We start from the raw sequence: 22081 nt of genomic DNA on the forward strand, positions 1-22081 counted from the left end.
AGTAGAGTTGATGCAGTGTAACCAAAGGGCTACAACAAAAAGGGACTGAGGAATAGCACGATGTCAGAAGATAAAGACAGTGGATTCATGCTATGAACAGTATCAGGAACCAGCCCACTCAGTGATCTGGTGAGCAGTTACAGACACACTCATTACATTCAAAGTATTGTTGCTATTCTTAAACTGCTACATACGTAAGTAGCAGAGATAAAAATACACGAAGTATATTTTGACAAGTCACACAGAAACATCAAAGCACACCTTCAGGTCCTAGTCTCTGCACTACAGTGGGTGTCAGAGTACCAGGACCACCAAAATGAACACTGTTTGACTGCCCAGGTGACCACTAACAGCACTGCAACCTCCTGCTATTGCTTAACGCTTAAATGCTTTCCGGAGTGGAATGAAAAGATCTTTAATATTTTAGAGAGATACTCTTTACTACCCAGCAGTAGCCTGAGGAGTAAATTGCTCAGAGATCCACCCTTGTGTACTACTGACAACACAGAGTAGATCAACCCACAGCAAAGACAGAAAATGGAAGAAAACTAGGGCATCATGATGAAAGCAACAGAGTCCCACCATAAAGTGAAAAGCTGGAAAGAGAGTAACTGATTGTCACAGAAAACAGGTATGAAACTAGTGCGATTAAAAACTGCACCAAAACCTAGGGGAAAGTTACTGAGGCACCATTTCATCCTGACTTACAACACAAATTCCACGGGATAGTAAATGAAAGTCAAAATAACTGTTCCAGGGAAACATGCACAATGTACCTGTGAAAGTCAACATCAAAACTGGTGAGTAAGCAAGCTGAGGAGTCTGTTTTCTCTACATGCAGTTGTAGCTAGCTAGCACTGCTAGTATAGCAGAGAGCTTCAGGCAAGGATGATGAACCTCATGCTTTAATACCTAAAATAAAGACTCCACCGATTTGGAACCAGAGTAAAGCTTTCACAACAGACAGGTTACACCATACCTTCCAGCACGAGATTTCTTGCCTCTTTTTGAAGTACATGATGCTAGCCACTGCTGGGGATAACCATCTGGCCAGATGGACTGCATGTCAGGAAATAGATCTAACTAGGTTTCTTACAGTGAATTTACTTTCCAGTGATGTCAAGAAAAACCTCATACTACACACGTCTCTCATATACCTAAGTGAGCCAGGATGGAAGTTCCTTAACCAGCTATTTCATCACATCCAGTAAAAAATCCTTAACAGACATTTAGGGCCACTTTTATGAAGTAAAGTACAAGAGAACATCTGCCTCTGCAGACTTCAGTCTAGAGGAATGTAATCCAATTAGTTACTAATTCTAGTAGATACTAAGAATGGAAATTGAAGTTTTGGACTGATACAACAGAAATGGAAGCTGACCCCAAGGTTTCAAAATCACAATCAGATTTGGTAATTAGCATGTTGACTTTCCTCTTTCTTACCTACATGACATGGCTCTGTAACTCTCTTCTGCTTTAAAACTAGCTTGTATTCTGAAAAGCATGGATCAAAAGCAATTAGACTTCTTCCAGCACTGTACTTACCTAGCATTGATAAGCACAGTATTTTCCAATAAAAAGCTTGCACACACTGATAATTCTGAAAGCAGTTTTTTGCTAATATTCACTATTCTTCTGGGAAATGTGGTGTGCCAATAACTGTAGGCTTATCTGTAGCTGAAGTAACACTGCATATTTATCTCAGGGATGGTGTGACATGCTATAACTCCATTCATGAGGGAATAAATGACACACTAAAACACAAGTAGCTTCAGGAAGACTGTACAACTGCAAAGTATCCTTATTAGATAATAAATAAATGATATCTGGCTTTGGATTAACATTAAAGTGGCAGATAAATACAATCAAGAGAGTCCTACTCTAATGTTAACATGAGGTACTTGAGCTCATATTCTACTAATTCCAGAATCACTCACCCAGAGGTAAACACAAACATTGTTAGATAAAAGCACCCCAAACTCACAGATCCTACTCATGTTTCACATAAATTTGATATTTGAGTACTCCATTTTCAGTGAGAGTGACAGAGGGGGTGAGGAGGGTGGGGAGAGACAGACAGACAGACATTTAATATTTTTGTAAAGCACTGCAAGATGTTGAGCGTGAGGCCATCCTCTGGATGCTGCTGCCTCAGCATCCATCACCTCTGTGGCGGATCCCCACCATCCCCACCTTCCCCTCTCTCCCCATGCACTGCCCCAAACACATATTTTTTTTTAACACCCTTGTTAAGAGGGGTGTCTGGGAGAAGCAGCCGTGGGTCCTGTTCTGAGGGTGAGGCAGGATGGCAAGATTACTGAATGGTCACTGAGGCTCATTTAAGTGAGGCTGAAAGGAACAAGGGACTACCTAAAAACTTACTCACAATATGTCAGGAAGAAGTTACTCAAGGCCAGAGGAAGGGGTTAGCAAAGGGCTCCTGTTCTGCAAGAGGAGAGGAAGAACCTATTTAACCTATGGCTGAGTTAAAGGCATATAGAGGGATATGGCATGCAGGCTGGGTGTGAGACTCCTCACTAAGATCCTCTCCCCAGTAACTCAGGCACACACACAGTCTGGATCCTGGGCTCCAGAAAATGTGATCCAAATATACTCGAGCAGTTGGGGAACTGTGAGTTAAAAACACCCAATGAAAGACAGGCAGAAAAACCAACCCAGTGTAAGGCACATATGCAAGGAGGAGAAAGCTTGGGAGCAATTTCTATGTACCAGAACTGCACTTTGTACCTTCCTGTCAGCTCCCAAAGGGGATTGTTTCTATGGAAATCAAAACAGTGTCACTTCTGTTCATTTTTATACAGTACCCTCACATCAGTCAATGTGCTTCAGTCTGGCTTGTGGGTCTAAGAACATTATAGAAATACAGCTACAGTTTCAGTCGTCTTCTTTTTCTTTTGTCACAGAATTATTTACTGCAGAATGGTCCAGTCTGGGGACTTTCTCCTCATGAGCCATACAAGCAGGGCAAACTGCACAGAATAAAATGGTAGGAGAAGAGGTATTTCCAGCCCTATGCCCTCACCCAGACTGGTAAAAGAAACAATTCCCTATTCTGTGCCAGATTAATGGCACACAGGAACAATATTTCCATTCTGCCAACATATCTTCCTCTGGAAAAGGCAGAAGGCTGGGTGGAAGTGTGTCCCCTGAGCTCACGAACCACCAGCTTACCCAGACTCATCCATTTTGAGTTGATAACGTGTCTACTTCAGCTCTACTCAAGCACAGGCAATTTCAGACATACAAGTTATCAGAACTCAGTATCAGAACCATGATGGCAGGGCAGAATAGCAAAAGAGTAATGTAACCCTGAGTAACAGAAGTTTATAGTTTCCACATTCCTTCCCATAATCTGTAGCTTGTTGATGTTGGTGCAATGTTCTCCTTCCTGTCTTTTTTTCCTGTTACCCAACACTGCTGTCCAGAATTTAAATGACAACAAGAGACCTGTCCTGTATTTTAAACAATTGCCAGCAAAATACAATAATGCAATTTAGATATTTAGCTTCACAGTCCATGAAGTAGGCTGATACCACTTTAACAGATTGTCTAACAAGCAGAAAACAGTAGACAATGAAGCCCACAGATGAGAGAGGAAGGAATACAGGGGGGTAAAAGGAGGGAAAAATCCTTCCCCTCCTCAATTCCCTATAGAATCAAGAGATGTTAAAAGTGTGGAATAATGAAAACAAAAGCACAAATTTAGGAAGAGGAAAAAAGGAAAGAAAAATTACAGTACCATATTTGAGTGCAGGAACTGCTATGTTGGATAGTCAATGGCTCAGCTTTTCCAACACTCACTTCCTCCCACAATGATCCACTAGGTAAGTACAAGATATGCTTCAAAGGTCCATGACACAACTGTCTCCCCATAAAAATAACAAATTCCTATAACCTCTCGTAGGCAAAAGCTCTAAATCACAAGTTTCTTTCTTATAATCACATGTTCTTACTCCTGCCAGAAATGCTTAAGGGATGGCACACATGGTATGGGAGAGGAACGCTGACAAAGGAAAACTCACTGACATAAAATGCTATCACAGTAAGAGTGAAGCAAATGGATGAATTTGTAAAAATTTTATTGAATCCATTTATTTCATACAAAGTTTATATATTAAAATGAAATAAAGCAAGTAATGTTTTAATATGGATTTATAGATATTTCACCAAAGTACCTTTCTCAGTAACATAGTGAATAGTAGAAAAACTACATGAAAATTTTTTTACAAACCTCAGTTTTACTACTGACTGAAGTGTCAGGTACAATTGCAAGGCCCACTGCTAACTTTTCACCTAGCAAATTTGCTTCTTTCAGTCTATACAATGCAGTGATTACATGCAGCTTTAAGCAGTAGGTTTCAGGTGTAAGGAAAAATGGAAGCCTGGAGTCCCCACAGAGAAGATGTTGTATTGGTACAGCAGTGGCTGCTTTGTAAACAACACAGACAGCCCTGAACTGCACAAAGAAACAGTCAAGAGAAGAAAATGCACCAAAAGGAGAAGAACCCTGTGACATTTCCATTTTTACATTTCTCTAAGACTTTCCATGAGAAGGAAATGTCACTGCCTGCCTCTTTTTTTCCTTCAGAAGTAGAAGAACGATGGAACACTGCTGATCTGGTCACAGCAACTCCATCATGACACAGGGGAGACAGAAGAGGCCAATCTAATGACAGATGTTAGAGGCTTTGCTGGATTTCATGTAAGAACTTAGCCCCTATGGGACAGAACTGCAGTTAAGTTTATGATGGATTCCTTCCTAGAACTGACATCCAAAACCAGTGGCTCATTTGTATTTGCTCTCCCAACCATTAGGTCTGTCACCTTCCCCTCAGTCATGAAGATATGGTCACTAAAGGACAAAACTAAGCTATAACCACAACAAGTGTTTGTGAATGTTATGTGTGTTCATGGTTTTGGCACATATTCTTGCTTTGTCAAGGCTACCTCAGGTACTTATGTCCTCCAAGGCACATGTACAGCAGATATTTCAAATACACTATTTCATCAAAAAACAAAGAGAACAGTAATGTATATTTGACTGGGGGGTTATTTTTTTGTGTGTGTTTTTGTCTTGTTTTTTTTTCTTTTTTTTTTTTTATTTGTTTTTTTTTTTTATTTGCAATCAGACAGAAAAAACATAACACCTTTCAAAAATATTTTTTGAGCTGATAATCCTTATTTATGTGCTTCAGTGAAACCCCCATAGCAAGGGAGGGAATGGGGCCTTTCAGTACTGTTAGAAAATACTACAAAAATCTTCAGAAGTACATCAAAATCTTGCTCTGATGCAGCAGTAATCATGTGTCTGCAGTCTGGGTTACCTGAAGATGCAGTCAGAGTACCAAAATGGATCAACTAAGGCCGCCAAGGAGCATGTTTTCATTGCTGTCAACATGGACTTGATGCCAACAGTTTAAATGACTATTCTGCTGAGCTTCTTCACTTTCCTGGTGAGTTTCCTTTGAGGCAGACACATCATTTTGCCTAAAACTGTGGACTCCAATGGTAATTTGCAATTTTTATCAGCAAAAGCATCCAGTGAATGCGTGTATGATTGATTTTGGCTCCTAGTGATTCTCTCTATGCTTGATGGACCAGGAATGCTGCTAAAGGCAGATTTGCTCCCCTTCCATCCTCACTCTCCCTGACAAGTGCAGGTACAATGACAAGATTTTCACCATAATATTTACTTTATCAGTTGGATTGTCTGAGGACAACTGAGGACTTTCCGTTGGCAGTGACATCAGCCATGCAGGGTGTGCTCATCACTGATAGCCGACCCAGAGAGTTTTATCTTTAATACTGATATCACATGGCACTCTTTTACATCTGCTGCTTTAGATGACGAGCAAATACAGAGTGAAAGTAAAAATGGAAATGTACTGAGATGTATCCAGTGCAAAACTCCTATCAGATGTGATTTTGTTTGCATTTCTAAATGGAGCAGCAGAGAAAAATTTGTTTTGTATGTACACTGAAGGTCGCCCTTCTTCTAGGATTCATAATGCATCTATTCCCTAAAATACCCCTAATATTTCTAATGACTTCAGCCGTTATTTATTTGAGCCTAAATTCATAGCATGATGAATCAATGTTGAACAAGAAGAAACAGAGCTGTGTGCAGGCTGGAGTAGCTCCCGGCAGCAAAAAAGTATGAAGCAATTAGCCAGTCACAAATCTAAAAGGTCACTTTGTTGGAAGAAAGTCTTTGAAACTAATGACAGACCTAAAATTTTTGAACTATCATTACCAAACTAGTTTGTGAATTCCCACAGTGAAATTTTTTTAGTCAGATTAAAGTCATCTGTGCTTCTTTTCCAATCAAAACCCAGAAGCAATACAACAAATCGAAACTGAGGGGTGTGAGGAACACAACCTCATACATGCTGCTGTAGTTACTCAAAAGTGTCCTACAGAAACTTGAGAAGAACATAGCATCCAGTTTCTTTCACAGTACAACATACATCTTCTACCCTGGTAGCTCTGCTGGTAATGTCCAGGGTAGCTATGGATCAATAGGCTGGACAATAAGAAAATGCCCCAAATGCCTGTTTTTCCAAAAGCCATGGAACACTCCTAATCATGGAAAGACATATGGCGCCATTTCTATGGTATCTGCATCTGACATGGTTGTCCTAAGCTCTTTTTAGACAATGAAGGGGAAGGGAGACAATTTTATAGAGCAAGATTCATGGCTGCTGCCTAAAACTGTGCCACCAAAGCAAGGTTCAGCGGTATCTAATCTCTCTGTGTAAGAGACTCTAAAGGTGACTCAGAGCCTCATGTGACTCAGATGCTCATGTCTACAGCTGGATGAGGAGAGTCCTGCCTCTAAAGCCCAAGAACTGTTTTGAAATGTCTGCATGGATGCACATTACCATTGCCACTAGAGACCCTCCAAAGGAAGGCTAAAGCTTCCATATTGCAGAAGGCAAATAAGAGGCCTTGTTTTCACTTTAACCCCAGATCAGCACCTGACCATGGCAAGTCATCATCAGAACAGGTCAGACCACCCTACAATGAAACAATCAAGATAAACTGCAACCAAAGATGGAAAAAATAGTCTGTGAGAAAGAAAACCCCATGTAGTTTGCAAAGAGAGCAGGAAAGAATAAGGGTCTTGACATCCTAATGATATACAGGAAGACGAAATTCAGCTACATTCCCATAAAGCAACCTCTGAAACAGAAGCATACTTTTAAGAAAATCCATGTTCCCAGATCATCTTATCAATGGTCAGATGTTCACAAATCTGCAAGAAAGACAGGTCCTCTCTTGAACAAGGCAACCCCTTCTCTCATCCGCAGCAGAATTACAGTCTGGTAGTTTTCTCACACATTTTTCAGGGCCAAAGAGATGCAATAACTGATCCCTTCATCCACAGGTTGCCCAAGTCCTAGCTCTTTCTTCACTTAGGGCAAAGCAAGAGAAGGAAAGCTTTCTGCCCCTTCTTCCTCTTACTGCTTTAAGACATTTCTTCTAACAGGAAAGGTGAAACACGGCAAAAGCAAAATCTTAATGAGTTGGATAAATCTTTTTACCTGTAAGAAATCTCGGGGCTCAGTACTGAGTTAAATTGTTACAACATCCAACAGGCCCATATGCTCATACTGTTGCCTCTTTTGTGCAAATTGTTACCCTACCAAATGTGTTAGTCTCTTAAAAAATTACAAAAAAGATCAAGGTTACACCTGATTTACAGATACATGTGTTATGGCACATGATCTACCAGACACTGCCCAAATATAATGACTTATGATCTGTAAAAAATCAAACTTTGCTGTAATAAACACACTTGATAACAAAATAAATTAGTACTTCAAAAGCATACTCTGCTTGAAGATACAACACACTGATAATCACAAATTCTAGCATGAACAATTAAAACACAATTTACTCAATAATTACATTGAACCATCAGTCATTATGCCTCCAAATACCAGAACAGTCTGTAATATCAACAGGAAGTATTTCAAAAAGAAAGATAAGACACAGGGAATGATTAAATGTTCCTTTCAGAGATAGTACATTTTTCCAGTTGTGTTCTCAGATGGATCAGAATTTTCTGAGAATAAAACAAGGACCACTCAGTTATTTGTAATACTCCACTGATTCAACCTCCCAAAGACATTTGTATGCCATATTTCAAACCAGTTATTTCAATTTTTAAGCAATGCTTGCACAAAGCATTAAGTACAATTAAATGCAACAGTCTCCTTAGAAAGCTCACTGGGGAAAACAGAACCAAAGAGGTTCAGTAAAAAGTTAAACATTCTGTTTTAGACATCAAGTTTTAACTGAAATTCATACTCTTCACGAAGTTACCAGAAAAAAAAAACCAAACCTGTAGATTTAGTGAAGACAAATGATTAGGAGACTGCACAGGTGGAGCAGGTCAATAGTATAGCTCCCTGGAGCACCAGGGCTCACCTATTTGTCTCTAAGACACAGATGGACTACATCCAGCCCAACCACATTTACTGCACTGTTGTGCAGCAGCAGGGTAATTGATTAACAGTAAAATCAACAAATTCCATGCGTGAAATAAGATGGATGCAGGTTTGGAAGGGATGAGAAAACACACATGTAATGTAATTCATAAAGGGGAACTAGAACCAAAGAGGAAAAATTACTGCCAAAGTTCTGCAAACCGCAGTTCTGAGCAGGAGAGACAAACTGGAGCCAAATTATTCACAGAATCAGAGTCCTCTCGGGCAGGAAGTGAAAAGTTTAAAGGCAAAAAAAGTTAAGCTGATAGTCCGGTGGAACGCTGCTTATTTTGTTTGTAGGCTGTGTTCCCGCAACAAATTTTTAATGACAGTTAAGCCCAGTTAGGCAGCTGGATCATATGCTGCCTAAAAGACACTACCAGATGCCTCTTCCCCGTGTGATAATGAATGGATTTAATAACTTCTCTTTTTGGTGCACGGGGGATTGAAAAACCACCCCAAGTTTACGGAGATTGCATTTCAGTTACTTCTCCGTGGTATTCATCTGAGGGTACCATGCGGGATGGACGCTCTCTAATCTAACTAGCTAATCAGGCGAGACTTACAGTTTTTCCCTACACCACGTGGCCAAAGACCACCAGCAGCAGAGAGATGAAAAATGTGTTCCTTAGAAGTCTGTACTGGCTGTTTGGCCACAACAGCACCACCTTCTACGCGCTTGGTTTCAGACTGATTAGCGCGTTCGCACGGCGTATTCTCTGTGCGCCTGGTCGGCAGTTGTCTCCCGCCTGCCTTCCCTTTCCTAGCGCTCACCCTGAAACCGGGCACGGCGCGTCCCTCGGGATCCCCACCGGCCTCAGGGAAGCTTTGGCACCCCTTGCAACGATCGACCCCCTGCTCACTTCCCCCAGGGAGGGGGCACGGGGAAGGTCTGACCCAGCTTAACCCTGCCGAGAGGAACAACGGGTACCGGGACCCAGCATCGCAGCGCGGTCCCGCCTCAGCCCGCCGAGGCCACGCGTGCCGCGGGAGGCGCCTGTCCCGGGGGAGCCCGGTGTGCGGGGCCGCGTCCCCTCCGCGGGCTCCCACCGCGCTGCCCAGAGCGGGTTCGCCGCACCTCCCACCCCGCTTCGCCGCCGGGAGCCCTCGGGGGCCCGGCTACTCCCTCCCTGCCCGCTTTACCTTGGCGGGCGGGCGGCGGCTCCGGAGGCTGCGAGGAGGCGCGGGGCGGCTCTGCGGAACCCGACCCGGCCCGGCTCGGCTCGGCTCGGCACGGCGCTGCCGGAGGGAAGTGGGGCCGCCCCGCCGTGTTCGCAGCACCGCCCTCCGCCCCCAGCCCGGCCAGAGGCGGCGGCCGCTGCCCTGCCCGAGTGCCCCGGGCTAACCCCGGCCGGCCGGACCGAGCAGCCCAGCCCAGCCCAGCCCGGCCCGGCCCGGCCCGGCCCGGCCCGGCCCAGCCCAGCCCCTGCACTCCTCTCCCGCCGCCGCTCCTGGCCGCCCCGGCCGGGCGCTCTGGGCTGGACAGCGCTGTCAGGCGCGCTCAGGTTTTCAAACAGAATTGTGTTTCTGTCCTCGCTCCCTTTAGTGACTCTACTTCTTCTCTAACGTGCAAGGCAGCGACTGCTTTCATGGCATTTTTTTGTCGCTTCGTACCTTTGGAAAAGGCTGCCTTGAAGGGTACTTAGATTTTACTGATGGAGCAGCAATGATTTTATAACACGTTATGTTCCATAAAAAGTTGTGGACGAAAAAAATAATCGAGACGTTTCCATCTGAAGTTAAAAAAGCAAGTGTCAGAAAATTCTGTGTGGCCTTGGAAGCATTGATGTCACCAAGTTTAACAGAGATTTTTCATACTGTAAGCAATGTGAAAACAGAACTCCCTCTTGGGAGAATCCTGGTTTTGGTACCTACAACTTTGCCAAAACAATGCTTTTAGCAGATTTTTTTTTTTTCTATATCTAAAGCACTGACAGAAAAGTGCAGTGAAAAAAGGCAAAGATGTCACCATCACCTCCTTCTGTAACTTCAGTTTAGAGAAGTCACCTGATAGTTCAGCTTAGTCTTGTGTTTATTGGCAATTGTATTAAAATTCCAGATTTTGCTCCAAAGCAGCCAAGAAATCATGCATTTAATTTCTCCAACACTACAGGAGATAAAATAATTATAGCAGAAGGATGGTAGCATTTTAAACTACTACCATGTTTTACACAGCAAATATGTTTCAATGCTTTTCAGCTTTGAAAAATTCCAGCTGAGACAGCTCAGCCATATTTAAGAATTATTTTAGGAAATAGTGCATTGTTCTGCTCATGTTATTTAAAAAACCCAAATTATTTCACTGATGAGATGGCTAAAATTTACCAGAGTCTTTAGTGAGGTCAGTGCTTCATTTTTGGCCAGGCACATGAAAATACATCTAAATTTGGGAAACAATATTTGTAAAATCGTGGACATAGTTATCAAACTATTAGTTATTTCTTGAGGAATTTGGGAGTCTGAGATTCCATGGGTACTGCATATTGTCTTTGCTGACTTCATTTGCAGTTGCTCCTTTTGATTTTTGGTATCATTATGGTGCCAAGAAAAGAGGTAATTTCGAAAGATTCATTGGCAATTGTTTTTTTAAATTTATCCCAAAGTCAAATTTTGAATCAGCACTTAGCACTAAACACTCTGCATGTTTTAAGGAATAATATTGGATGGTGCATTTTGTTGTCAGAAAGTATATTTTCATTTCTGTATGTGACCTACCAGTAACATGGTCACACCCTGAATACACTGGTGGTTTCACACTTATTTTGCTGTTGTTAAATACATAACCAGAAATATTTGTTACGATAATGTAGAAAACATCTATTCTGCTTGTACAAAGTAGCCTTTGTTTGCTTTGTCTCTAGATTTGTTCCTGTCCTCTCCAAGTATCCTGAAAAAGGCTGAGAGAGATGAATGGCAGTATTTTGCAGCTCTCCAAAGCTCACCTGGCATTGCCTATAAGAGGAACAATGGAGATAAGAACAGCACACCTCTAAAAAGCAAAGGAAAAGAATAGAAATCCCAGAAACTCTTGAGTGCTATCTGTGAAGTTTTTTGGTCTGTGTTCAGGAGCATGTGTTCCAGTGGGATGGGTGGAGGCCATCACATATTCATAAGCAAGAAATGTGGTGGGGGAAATGCTACAGCAGAGACAGACTTGATTAACAGTGTGTGTTCCAAAGTTTATGGGAAGAGGAGGTGGAAATAAGTAAAACCTCCTAATTTGTTTTCTGTCAGATGAAATGAACATGCAGCAGAATCATTCCCCTGAATTCCAGCCCTACATTCTGCCTGCTCTCCTCCAGAAGCTTTTAATTTTCTAATGGGAAGAGGAGACATGCACTCCACCCAGGTTACAGCTGGGCGTTTCTCAGCAGTGGCATGACTCAAGATCTAATGCCTTCAGTTAGAAATGGTTCTTTTCTTATCTGGGTGAGTAGATCACTGGGTATGCTGTCATTATACACTCGTTGCTGAGGAAGAAGAAAGAGAGATTTCCTAACCTCTGCAGGCCTTTTGTATTGCATGTGCTAATAATGTTTCTATAAACCAGCAGATAATTTAGAATTTAACCAGAACATCTGTTTTTGAAAGGGAACAAATAGATATATTTCTAGTGTCTGAAAACCAGCAATTCAGTGGGAAAAAACCCAAAACACTTTACCATAAATGTGTTCCCTTAAATTCTATTGAGATCACTTTATACACTGATAATAATCACCTGACTTTGTAGAGACTGACCTTAATTTTCTCTAGAGGGTAAATGTGCTAAGATCTTACCTGCCCAGAGTAATGCAGGATCAGCCCATTGCCCTCAGTGTTATGAATGGAGAGAGTGCAGATATGTTAAATATTGCCAAGCCATTATGCCCCTGGCCAAGATTAAAAGAGGAAAATAAATCAGTGCAATTCATTAGAACTTTTGTCATAGCAAAACACAGAGAATGCAATTGCAGTTGAAAGGGTTGTTTGTTTTGTGGTTATACAAACAAAATAACTTTCAGGTGGAAGAATGGAAGTTTTGATCATAGAGGACAAAGGCATAGGTACAAGCTACAAAATAGGATTAAAAGTATGTGTTTAAGGCAAGTGATATCTAAAGGCTGGAGTATCCTCTTTTCAAGTAGTACCATGCAAATACTGAAAATCTTGGGTACAATGGCTGGATGATCCTCTAGGGTACATCAGATAAGTTCTTTCATCAAGACACTGTTTTTCCAGAAAGCTTCAGGAGATTGCAATTAGTGAGAAGTGACTCACATCACCACATCAGACTGTAATGTCAGAGCATTCTGGAAAAGTGTTTGGCATCTTCTTAAAAGGCCAAAAGTAAAAAGTATATGTATAAGAAAGTAACAATGACAGGTTTTATGTTCTTCCAATATGTATTAATTCTACTTAAGGGTGGGTTTTTAAAGAAATTCATTTGTGATTGTGCAATACAACACAAGACCTGTAACCCCTAAAACTTCCTTACAAGAAAGATGGAAAGCTCTCATTTAAGAGCTTATATCAAAGAAATTGCCAAAAGCAACATTTAAGAAGTCACAGTAAATCAAATTGAAATATGACTGCATTGTATACAGAAGCTAGTCAACAATAATATAATATAAAGTTCTTTAAAATTATAGCAAATTAAGTAGCTGAAACTCAGTGTGCTAAAGAGCACCATGACCCTTCTGCCCATCTTCTCTTCCATCCTTTTGAAGGCATCTTTCAGCAAATCAGAACTAAAAATAGAATTATTTCTCCATTACTCCTGAGAGGAAAGCATTGGTTCTTACAGTGGAAAACCAAAAGCAAAACAAACCAGTATCTTAACCGGGATGAAAAGCTGAAGAAGATGTTCTAATCTGAAAATGTTAGCAGTGAAGCTGGCAAACTCACACTTTTAACTGCAGGAAATTAGAAGTACTTCTGAAAAGTCTATGATCAAAGCTTAGTTACTAGAATTCTATCCACCATCATAATTGTAAGACGTATTTCCATTTTTCCTTTTCTTCTGTGTATGATAGGGCCTTGAATTAGTCAATGGCTTTCATTTTCGCATGTAGAATATGTTTAGGAAACGATTTAGATATCCAGGATTTACACTGTTAAAATTTCTCTAAGGTCTTGATTAATTAGTCAGAGATGCCTGAGGGAGGCATCTTTTTTGCTGGACTCAATGAGTTTTAGATCAAAGTCTAAGTTTTCCTGCTCTCACATATAAAAATCATTGTGTATATCCATATTTCTTCTAACTGTTCAGACATAGCAGATATCTATATACATCCCTTTCTATTCCTTGTAGACGTCTGTTCAAGTCAGCCCCCTTCTTCACTGTGAGAGCTGGGCATCTGACATAAATTGCAGCTGAGGCAGGAAAAGCCTGACTAACACATCTCCTTTATTACATTTATTAATCTTATGATAAATGAAATCAGCTGCACCCTTAAAAGGAAATCTGTATACGTCATAACATGGAATACTGAAATCTCATTAACTTGTTCCGAATGATACTTGTTATTAACTAGAAAACTGTAACCTGAGGGTCTTCATTTGAAAATGTCAGCATTTATTATTGATATAATTTCTTTAGCTGTACAAAATAGGCTTTTTGATATTGCTCAGAGCAATGTGTGCAAAAGTTAGCTTAATGAGAAATATCACTTTAAACGGAGCATTTAATTTTACAAATGCTATATGTTAGATTTCACATGTATGACAAACTAAGCATGAAATGAGTAAGGTTTTGAAGCTTCTTACTGAAGTAAATATAAAAGGTACTTGGAGACAAAAGAAGAGAGAATTATCTTACTTTATTAATATAAATAAATGAATTCTATATTTTACTAATTTAAAGCTATTCAACCCTTTCTTTACTCACTTCTTTCCTCTGGGATTTATTTCCCTATATTTCCACTTTTCTTTCATGATTGTTAAAATGTTGTAAGCATGGTTTAGAATATTCTTTTGAAGTTTTGTCAATTCAAAGGTGAATGTTTTAGCTTGTGTAAGAGCAAGCATGGAAATTGGTCCTCTGGTCACACCAGTTTAAACTTTCACCTTTTTAAAATAAAAGGTGACTGTTACATACATACACGTTGACTGTTTCATTGCATTCACAGGGATATTGAATATTTCCCCATTTCCTGGTGGCCCAGGGAAAGCCTTTGGAACACTTAATAATCTTCTTTTGACAACACAATAGTAGTTGCAAACAACTTCATAACTTTATTTTGAGGGGGTTTTTTTGCTGTTGTTCAGGGTTCAAAATGACTTTGTTCTACCCCCTTCCCACTTCCCAGCCATACATTATTTTCACAGTGATTACAGTACTCTTTGAGGAGATAATTGCCAGCATTTTTTTGCTGTCAGGAAGTATCTCCAAAATCTCAGTATGTATTTATTCTTCTTTCCCTCTCAGCAGGTATTTTTTAAGTACAAATGCCAGGTTACATCTTTTTGTACATTTGATTTTCTGTAGCTGCATGTCAGTATTAGGCTGCAAAGTTTTCTGCTGTGTGTCTGTCGCTTACAGCATATGTGTAACATTTGTCCAGATGTAATATGCATATAGGGTGAGGGATAGCATGAGGAAAGCTGCACTATAAACTACCTGTATGGTTTCTTCTGGTGTGAAGAAGTGCAAAGTAGAGTTTTTGCATAATCACTTATTTCCCATCCATGTAAACACTGTCTGCAAGAAACAGATGGAAACCTTCAGAAATAGTCATCAGTACTATGTTTTACCAGTGAAGTTCCTGATAGCTCCTGCAGATTATGTTTTAAGCATGTGGCACTTACGGCTCACAAGGGGGGAAACTAGAAAACAGAACTTGCTTTCAGACCAAGTACTAAACATGGAAGCAACTGTGGGAAACTATTTTTAGGAGTTTCATCTTCTAGCCCCACCTCAAAGGGAGGTGTGTATGAAATTAGTTCATACATATGAAATTCACAGCTGGAATTTGGCTGCACATTCAATCCTTCCTGGTAGGTCCCAGTGAGCCAGATCAAGTGGTGTCATAGAAGTGCAAGTTGAGTCTAAAGAAAAAGTATATGTAATGTATATGTAAAAAGAAGCTTTGACCTGTCTTGGCCAACTCAAATTATGTTAGATTTGTGTCAGATACAGGACCATATTTAACCAAATAAATACTCTTTAGTTTCCAACCTACCACAATCTTGTATGATGAATCCTGAGAGAAAAGCTACGTGCTAGAGCTTAACACACTGCAGCAGTGGTCTCAGCTTTACAAGGCTGCTGATAAATAAGATAGCAAGGGAACTTGTTTGTTTCCATATAGTTCATAAAAAATTGCCTCCATAAAATTATAGATTTTCTGAAGGGTAGTATTTACCCTGTTCATGTATTGTACAGCTGACCTCTGATTATTACTATTAAGAATTTGGAAACCTTGAGCTTTCTATCTTCTTCTTCAGCTTTTTCTGGCTCGTAGTTGGTGCTGATCTGTAACCAAATGTCTGTGAGTCGAGCAAGAGTCAAGGTGAGACTCTCCTTCAATGGTGCAAAGAAATTAATTACAATAACCCAGCTGTGGCCAATTGTGTCACTTTTACTCAAAAAGCATCTCACTTGATTCACAAGAGCATAAGACAATGAAAGGTCTACTGGGATAGAACTAGTAATTTGTGTTTTCCAGATGAAGCTGGCAATATAGTTTTCCCATAGAATACAAGTTGAATATGAGCTCCCTTTGAATTTAATAGAATCAATAATGTTTAAAAAGAGGAACTTGACAATGGCATTGTGTTCCTCTGGTACATTTTCTTTTTTTAATGTTAGCAGAAGGCAGTGAATTCTCACTTCCTCTTTAATTGAACAACTTATGTTTCTACACTGCACTATTGCAATATAGAGTTGTATTATTTTTAGACTATGGTTATAACTAATATATTAAATGCTGTCATATTTCCCTCATATGATAGCTTGAGTGCCCATTTGTCAACAAAAAATAGTACTGTTGCGCAATGATAGAGCCATCTGCTGACCAGAACAAAGCTTTCTGTGAGAATAAGGAAAAACAAGCTTTGACCCAGCAACAGAAGTTAAAATCATTCAACGGCTTAGGTATTCCAAACAGAATCACATGCTTTTCTGGTCTTTCATGCTCCTGAGGATCAGGACTCCTGTCTACTAGCTATGTCCATGGTGGCAATTTGAAGAGTTTGTTGCAGGACACATTAAGGCAATATGTGGCTTTGGGGTAAAATTTTTGAAGAAAGTATTTCAAATAATATATCTTGAGCTTGAAAAAAGTGTTCCTTCTGCTCTAAAAATACAATAAACATGAAAGATCTTTGGCTGATAATGTTTCTCTGAAAGTAAGGAGATTACTTTTTCAAACAGCCTTAACAAATAACTTCAAGCTCTTAAACAGCTTTGTCCAGGACTTATTGGACAAGGGGTGGTTTATGGCTGTACTTCAGCAAAGCAGCTGAGCAAGTGCTTGACCTGTATTCATGATCACTCCACCATGATTGGTGCTTGTGCACTGTGCTTCTTATCCATGTTGTGATTTCTGATTCTACTCCCTTTTTGCCACAGTGACATTAATTTTCATCTCTCGTATTACATCTGAACATAATTCCGATTGTGTACTCTTCACGTTTCACTCTTCAATAGTATTTTTGCTCATTTTCAAATGAAAATCCTTTGCAATAGAATTTAGATTATCCCCAGCTGCCAGAAACTTTTCTTAGTACAGGTAGCTGTAGTAGAATAGCAAGTCTGTCTACTACATTATCCTGGATTTTAAAAAAGCTTTTGCAGAGACTTTTCTGAAGTTTCAGATGTGAAAAATAATATGTGAAGGCCGCCCTAAATTTTAATAAATGGGCAAAGAAGAGATGAGGGCTTATGAGTCTATAATGAAAGAGATGTGGTGTGGAACGTGGAGAGTACATAGAGGAACTTGAAAAAGATCAGTAGTTTGTATTTTATAGAAGTGGGAAGCCAGTGCCAGATAAGGAATGCAGAGACAAAATGATACAATGAAAGTATTAGGCCTAGAAAATAATTTTCAGAGCAAGAAAGAATAAATGAGAAGGGAAAGACCACATCAGGAAACCATGGATAAGGATATGACATGAAAGCCTTGCTTCAAGCTTTGACGTATGGAAAGAGAGCACCTATTTTAGAGGTGCTGTAAGAAAATAATCAGCAATCTCTAGACACAGCTGGCCTGGGAAAATCTGAGTCAAAGATGATGCCCAGTTTACAGCAGAGAAGGAAAGCATGTGGAAGCAAGTATTTTCTTCAATCTTCTTAGGCTCAACGTGAACTTGAGTTTACAGCTGGATAAAGAGAAAAGTTGAAAAACATATATTGCAAGTGAATCTGGAACATATAAATGTGCATTCCAAGTAAATTCAACAACTGGCATGCACTGCTTGTTTTTAAGTCAGTATTGTCACATACACAGTATGCACTTGATTTGTTTCTTTTGAAGACTGTAAAGCAAACTTTGCCTTGGTGGTAAATTGTTGTAAAAGTAATAAGACTTTCAGAGATCAATGCAGCATCCTTAATCACAATTTTCTTCTGTATTCAGGTTTTCCTTTTTCCACGCCTTATGATGCATGCCTACAAAAGGAACATCCCATTTACGTGAACATACTCCAGAAAAAAAGTCTTCAACATTGATAACTTTGCAAATATGTTCTTGTCTCATGAAGGGAAGATAGTCTTGCTTGACAACACCACATACCACTTTTTCTCTGCAAGGATCATATGAAATGAAAAATATAATCCTCTTCAACTAAAAAGGAAAATTTCCATACGCTTAATCTCTCTTAAGAGCTTCTTTTCCTCTAGTAACTGTGGGTCTCACATTCCTTCCTTCTAAAGGAAACTTGTTCTTTCCCTTAAAGCATATAATAGAGCAAGGGAGATGAAAGTGAAGGACCTAAACAAGGGTGTGGAAGACCTGGGCTTGAGGTGTTTCAAGTCTGCCACTGGATATTTGTAACCATGTTACTAGTGGCATTTAAAACGACCTAAAAATGTCAAAAGAGTTAAATGTCACCTTGTAAAAAATGTAAAAAAAAATTGATTGTAAAAAGTGTTTGGATCCCATTAGCTCTGTGACTGTGTCTGAATGCCTGGAAGTCTGCACCTTAACTGTCTAGGAATCAAATCATTATGGGTGAATAATGGAGAGAGAACACTTGAAGACTTAGATGTGTTCTGAGCATACCTGCACTGGATTGTGACCCTCTCACAAACTCTGGCCAGGTAAGTACCTCAGAGATCTAGACAGGTGATTTAACCACAGCCATGAAACTCTAATGCAGCTCCTGAAAATACAAACACAGGATGTAAGTGAAACTAATGTAGTACATAAGAAGAAAGACACAGATATTTAGCCAGCTTAACAGCCTTTTTCTTTATGGAAACAACTTTTTTTTTTTTTTGCCAGGTTAATATTATTTCTAGAAACAGAGGCCAGAACAAACACTCTCCTTGGACTATCTAATGAAAATCTATCTTGAGTAGAATAAACTCGGCTGGGTCTCGATCAATCAGTGTTTGAAACATCTCCAGTTTGACTGTTAATGTGATTCTTTTGCCAGAATCTTGGGCTTTAAATTTATTTTAGAACTACATTGTTGAGGAAAAGTCTTTGTAATTGATCCTAGCCTATTTTTGGGATTACCAAAATAAGGTCTTGATGGTGGGCAAATAGCCATACTGAAAAAAGATCCCAAAAGGTCTCACAGCTTGGAGCAAAGATCAACATAAACTATTTACAGAGGGTATTTGAGAGACCATCAGACACTGGAGCACTATTGAGAAGAGCCTGGTGTGTTACTGTGCAGATTTCTGCCCTAGGGACCACGGAAATGAATTTGCTTGTCTTCTACAGCAAGAGTGTGCCTCCTTTCTCAAGGAGAAAAGTGAATCCCTATTTGTAGAAAGGCACAAAGAGAAGCTCATATAGGATGTTTGTTTTAAGAGCTTTAATAATTGCTGGAAAACACTGAGCACCTGATTTACGTTTGCAGTAGAGCTCCTTCACATGAGGTAAATGAGGATCAAGTCTATAGTATTTAATAGCCTAAAAAGGCACAATTAACTCATTTTTGCCAGAATAACTCCCCTGTTCTTAAAACTTCAAGGCTGCATATGGAAATGCACAGATTAAATTGATAATGCTGCCTGTCTTTGCAGAAACTATTCACAGCTATGCCCTTTTCTTTGGGTATGTCTGAAAAACTTTTCCTCTACATGAAAAAGCTCAGCTGTTGTTGGATGAATGAAGATAAAGAACTGGAAATCTGTAAGCACTCCATGGTATCACTCCTGTGGTGTTTCTCCCATTGTTGGTCTGGAAAATCAGAAATTGTCATAAAATAAAAGAAAGAAAGGAAAAAGAAAGAAAGAAAGAAAAAAAACAACTTGTCTTAGTAATTATTACAACTGAAGTTTTCTTCCCATTTTCACTCTGAAGCCAAAAGGCACCAAGATGCATTCCTATCTTTCTTGTAGCTCTGAAGTCTGGCTTTTTAAAAATTACACTGTTTTAAGTTGTGTGCATAAAGATTATCTAGCTGTGTTCTTATTTGTTCTCTCTGGCAGCCTCAAGATTGACTGGTGATATTTTCAGCATTAGTGAAATATAGACAACAGTCAAGATTTTGTCATTTTCAATTCCAGGTTCAGGTCCCCATTTTTAACATTTTTTACATTTAGTGACTGCTTGTCTAAAAAAACAAACAGAAGGATTATCAGATTCAGACCTGGTGTGTCTCTGGTCTGAAATGTCCACTGGAAGATTTCACATAGGTGACATTTATTTCTTCATTTCTGGCTAGTGCTTGACATAGTAATTGTTTCTAACTGTTAGACATAAATTGATTAGAAAGAACATTGCCAAAAGCTTTTCAAAATATTAAGTATATCATTCCAAACACAGTTGGTTTTGGTTTGGGCTTTTTTTTTTTTTTTTTTTAAGTTCCAAGAAAACTAATCTTAACAGAATCAGTCGACCAAAGTAAAACAGGACCATCTTGTCCTACTTCTATACTGACAAGTACTGTACAGAAGTTTTGGAAGTGAATTTTTGATTTCTTTGTCTGTTGTTCTTTATAACATAAGACAAAATCCCCTACACATACAGTCTGTACTAAGCCAAATATTTTTTGTTTCGAAAAACATGGTTTTCTGATTTGAAGACTTTCAAAGACAATGAATCCAGTGTTGCACTCAACCAGTTCCTGTTTTTGCAGGGTTTGGTGGTTTTTTTCTGCCTTGATTTTCTGCATGACACCATTTATAGCTGTTGTTGCTTTACCATTCACTCTAGTGAATCCAGGACCTTTTCCTCTTTTTTCACTCATATTAGCTTTTAAAAATATTTCTTTAACCACCATTTTCCCTTCAGGCTCTTTGATGTTCCAAGAGTAGTTGGTACATTTTAGTCTGACCTACACCATAATTACATACGTTTCCTTTTGCAGGGGCCATGGAGTTTTGATAGGAGGTAACCTGCCCATGATTTATTTTATACCAAATATTTAACATATAAGTATGTACAAAACCAAAGCTTTCATTAAGGTTGTAAAATACAACTTTCATGACTTGGGAAATGCAAGAATTAAGGCTGCTGGTTTAAATTAATTTCTGTCACATTTTTTTGCTAACACCTGAGTATGTATTGATGCAAACAGTTAAAAACTGAAGAAAGTATAAAAAAGTCAAAACAGATTTTATAATGGGAAAATCTGAGACAATATTACTAGCTAATTACAGTTTCTGCTACTCCTGTAATGAAAAAGAGAAACAACAGGTTAGATTTGAGGTTGTCCTCTGGCCATTAGAAACAGTATATGGAAGGAAATACAGCAGCTAAAGTGGATAAGTTAGATATCTCTTGCACTTGCTGACATTGATTTAAAACACATTATTTTTGTCCAGCTAGGGACCCTGCTTCACAATTCTTGGTAACCTGAATGTACAGTGATGTGATATACCTCAAGCACTCCTTCTCTTAACAGATCTTCTGCATGAAGGCACGGGAACACAATAAAGTCTTCCAAAACTTGCTCCACAGCCATACAAGAGAAATCTTCCGTCATCATTTGCATGCTTTTTCCATTACCATGGTATAGAGACCCTGAGGAAAAAGACCAGACTCCTTGTTAAGGTGCTTTGATCAGGAGAATTTCTGGGCAGCCTGGTAATCCATGTTTAACTACAAGCCTTCAAAGCAGAATGCAAAAATATCTGTCAAGGAGATTCTCTCTAACCAAGTATGAAACCATTAACAAGGATTTTGTGCTCTGTTTCTAATGCTCATGTGGCATTACTGAAGGAGTGCAGTCAGCAATTAGGGGAACAGAAGGTGACTCAAAGATTATTATTACTTCAGGAGGCTGAGACTTGTAGCACTGAACTAATGCTGACCAGCCAGTCTAGCCAAGTCTGAGATATTTTTATCATTGTGTCATCCAGCTATGAATGCATCTCTTGGAAACACAGTTCTGTTGGCATGTTTTCTGTCAGAAGTTGCTGGTTCACTGAGAGTGAAACATTTCATGAAAGCTTATCTCAGTGAGCCTTA

The 22081-nt window shown here is 39.5% G+C and overlaps 1 protein-coding gene across 2 annotated transcripts in view; it reads right to left on the reverse strand.

The window, feature by feature from the left end:
* LOC119697410 (amyloid beta precursor protein binding family B member 1 interacting protein) overlaps nt 1–9884 on the reverse strand; it is a 65376-nt gene extending 55492 nt beyond the window's left edge. The window contains exon 1 of one of the 2 annotated variants that reach the window (XM_038128162.1): nt 980–4106. In XM_038128162.1, the coding sequence (XP_037984090.1) occupies nt 980–1018 (39 nt within the window). In that variant the 5' untranslated portion in view covers nt 1019–4106. Of the gene's footprint in view, nt 1–979; nt 4107–9656 lie in introns of those variants that run through there. The other variant, XM_038128163.1, reaches the window with a different exon arrangement.
* Between the last annotated feature and the right edge of the window lie 12197 nt (nt 9885–22081).

Source organism: Motacilla alba, chromosome 2 (genome assembly GCF_015832195.1).
Source record: "Motacilla alba alba isolate MOTALB_02 chromosome 2, Motacilla_alba_V1.0_pri, whole genome shotgun sequence".
Taxonomy (NCBI): Eukaryota; Metazoa; Chordata; class Aves; order Passeriformes; family Motacillidae; genus Motacilla; species Motacilla alba.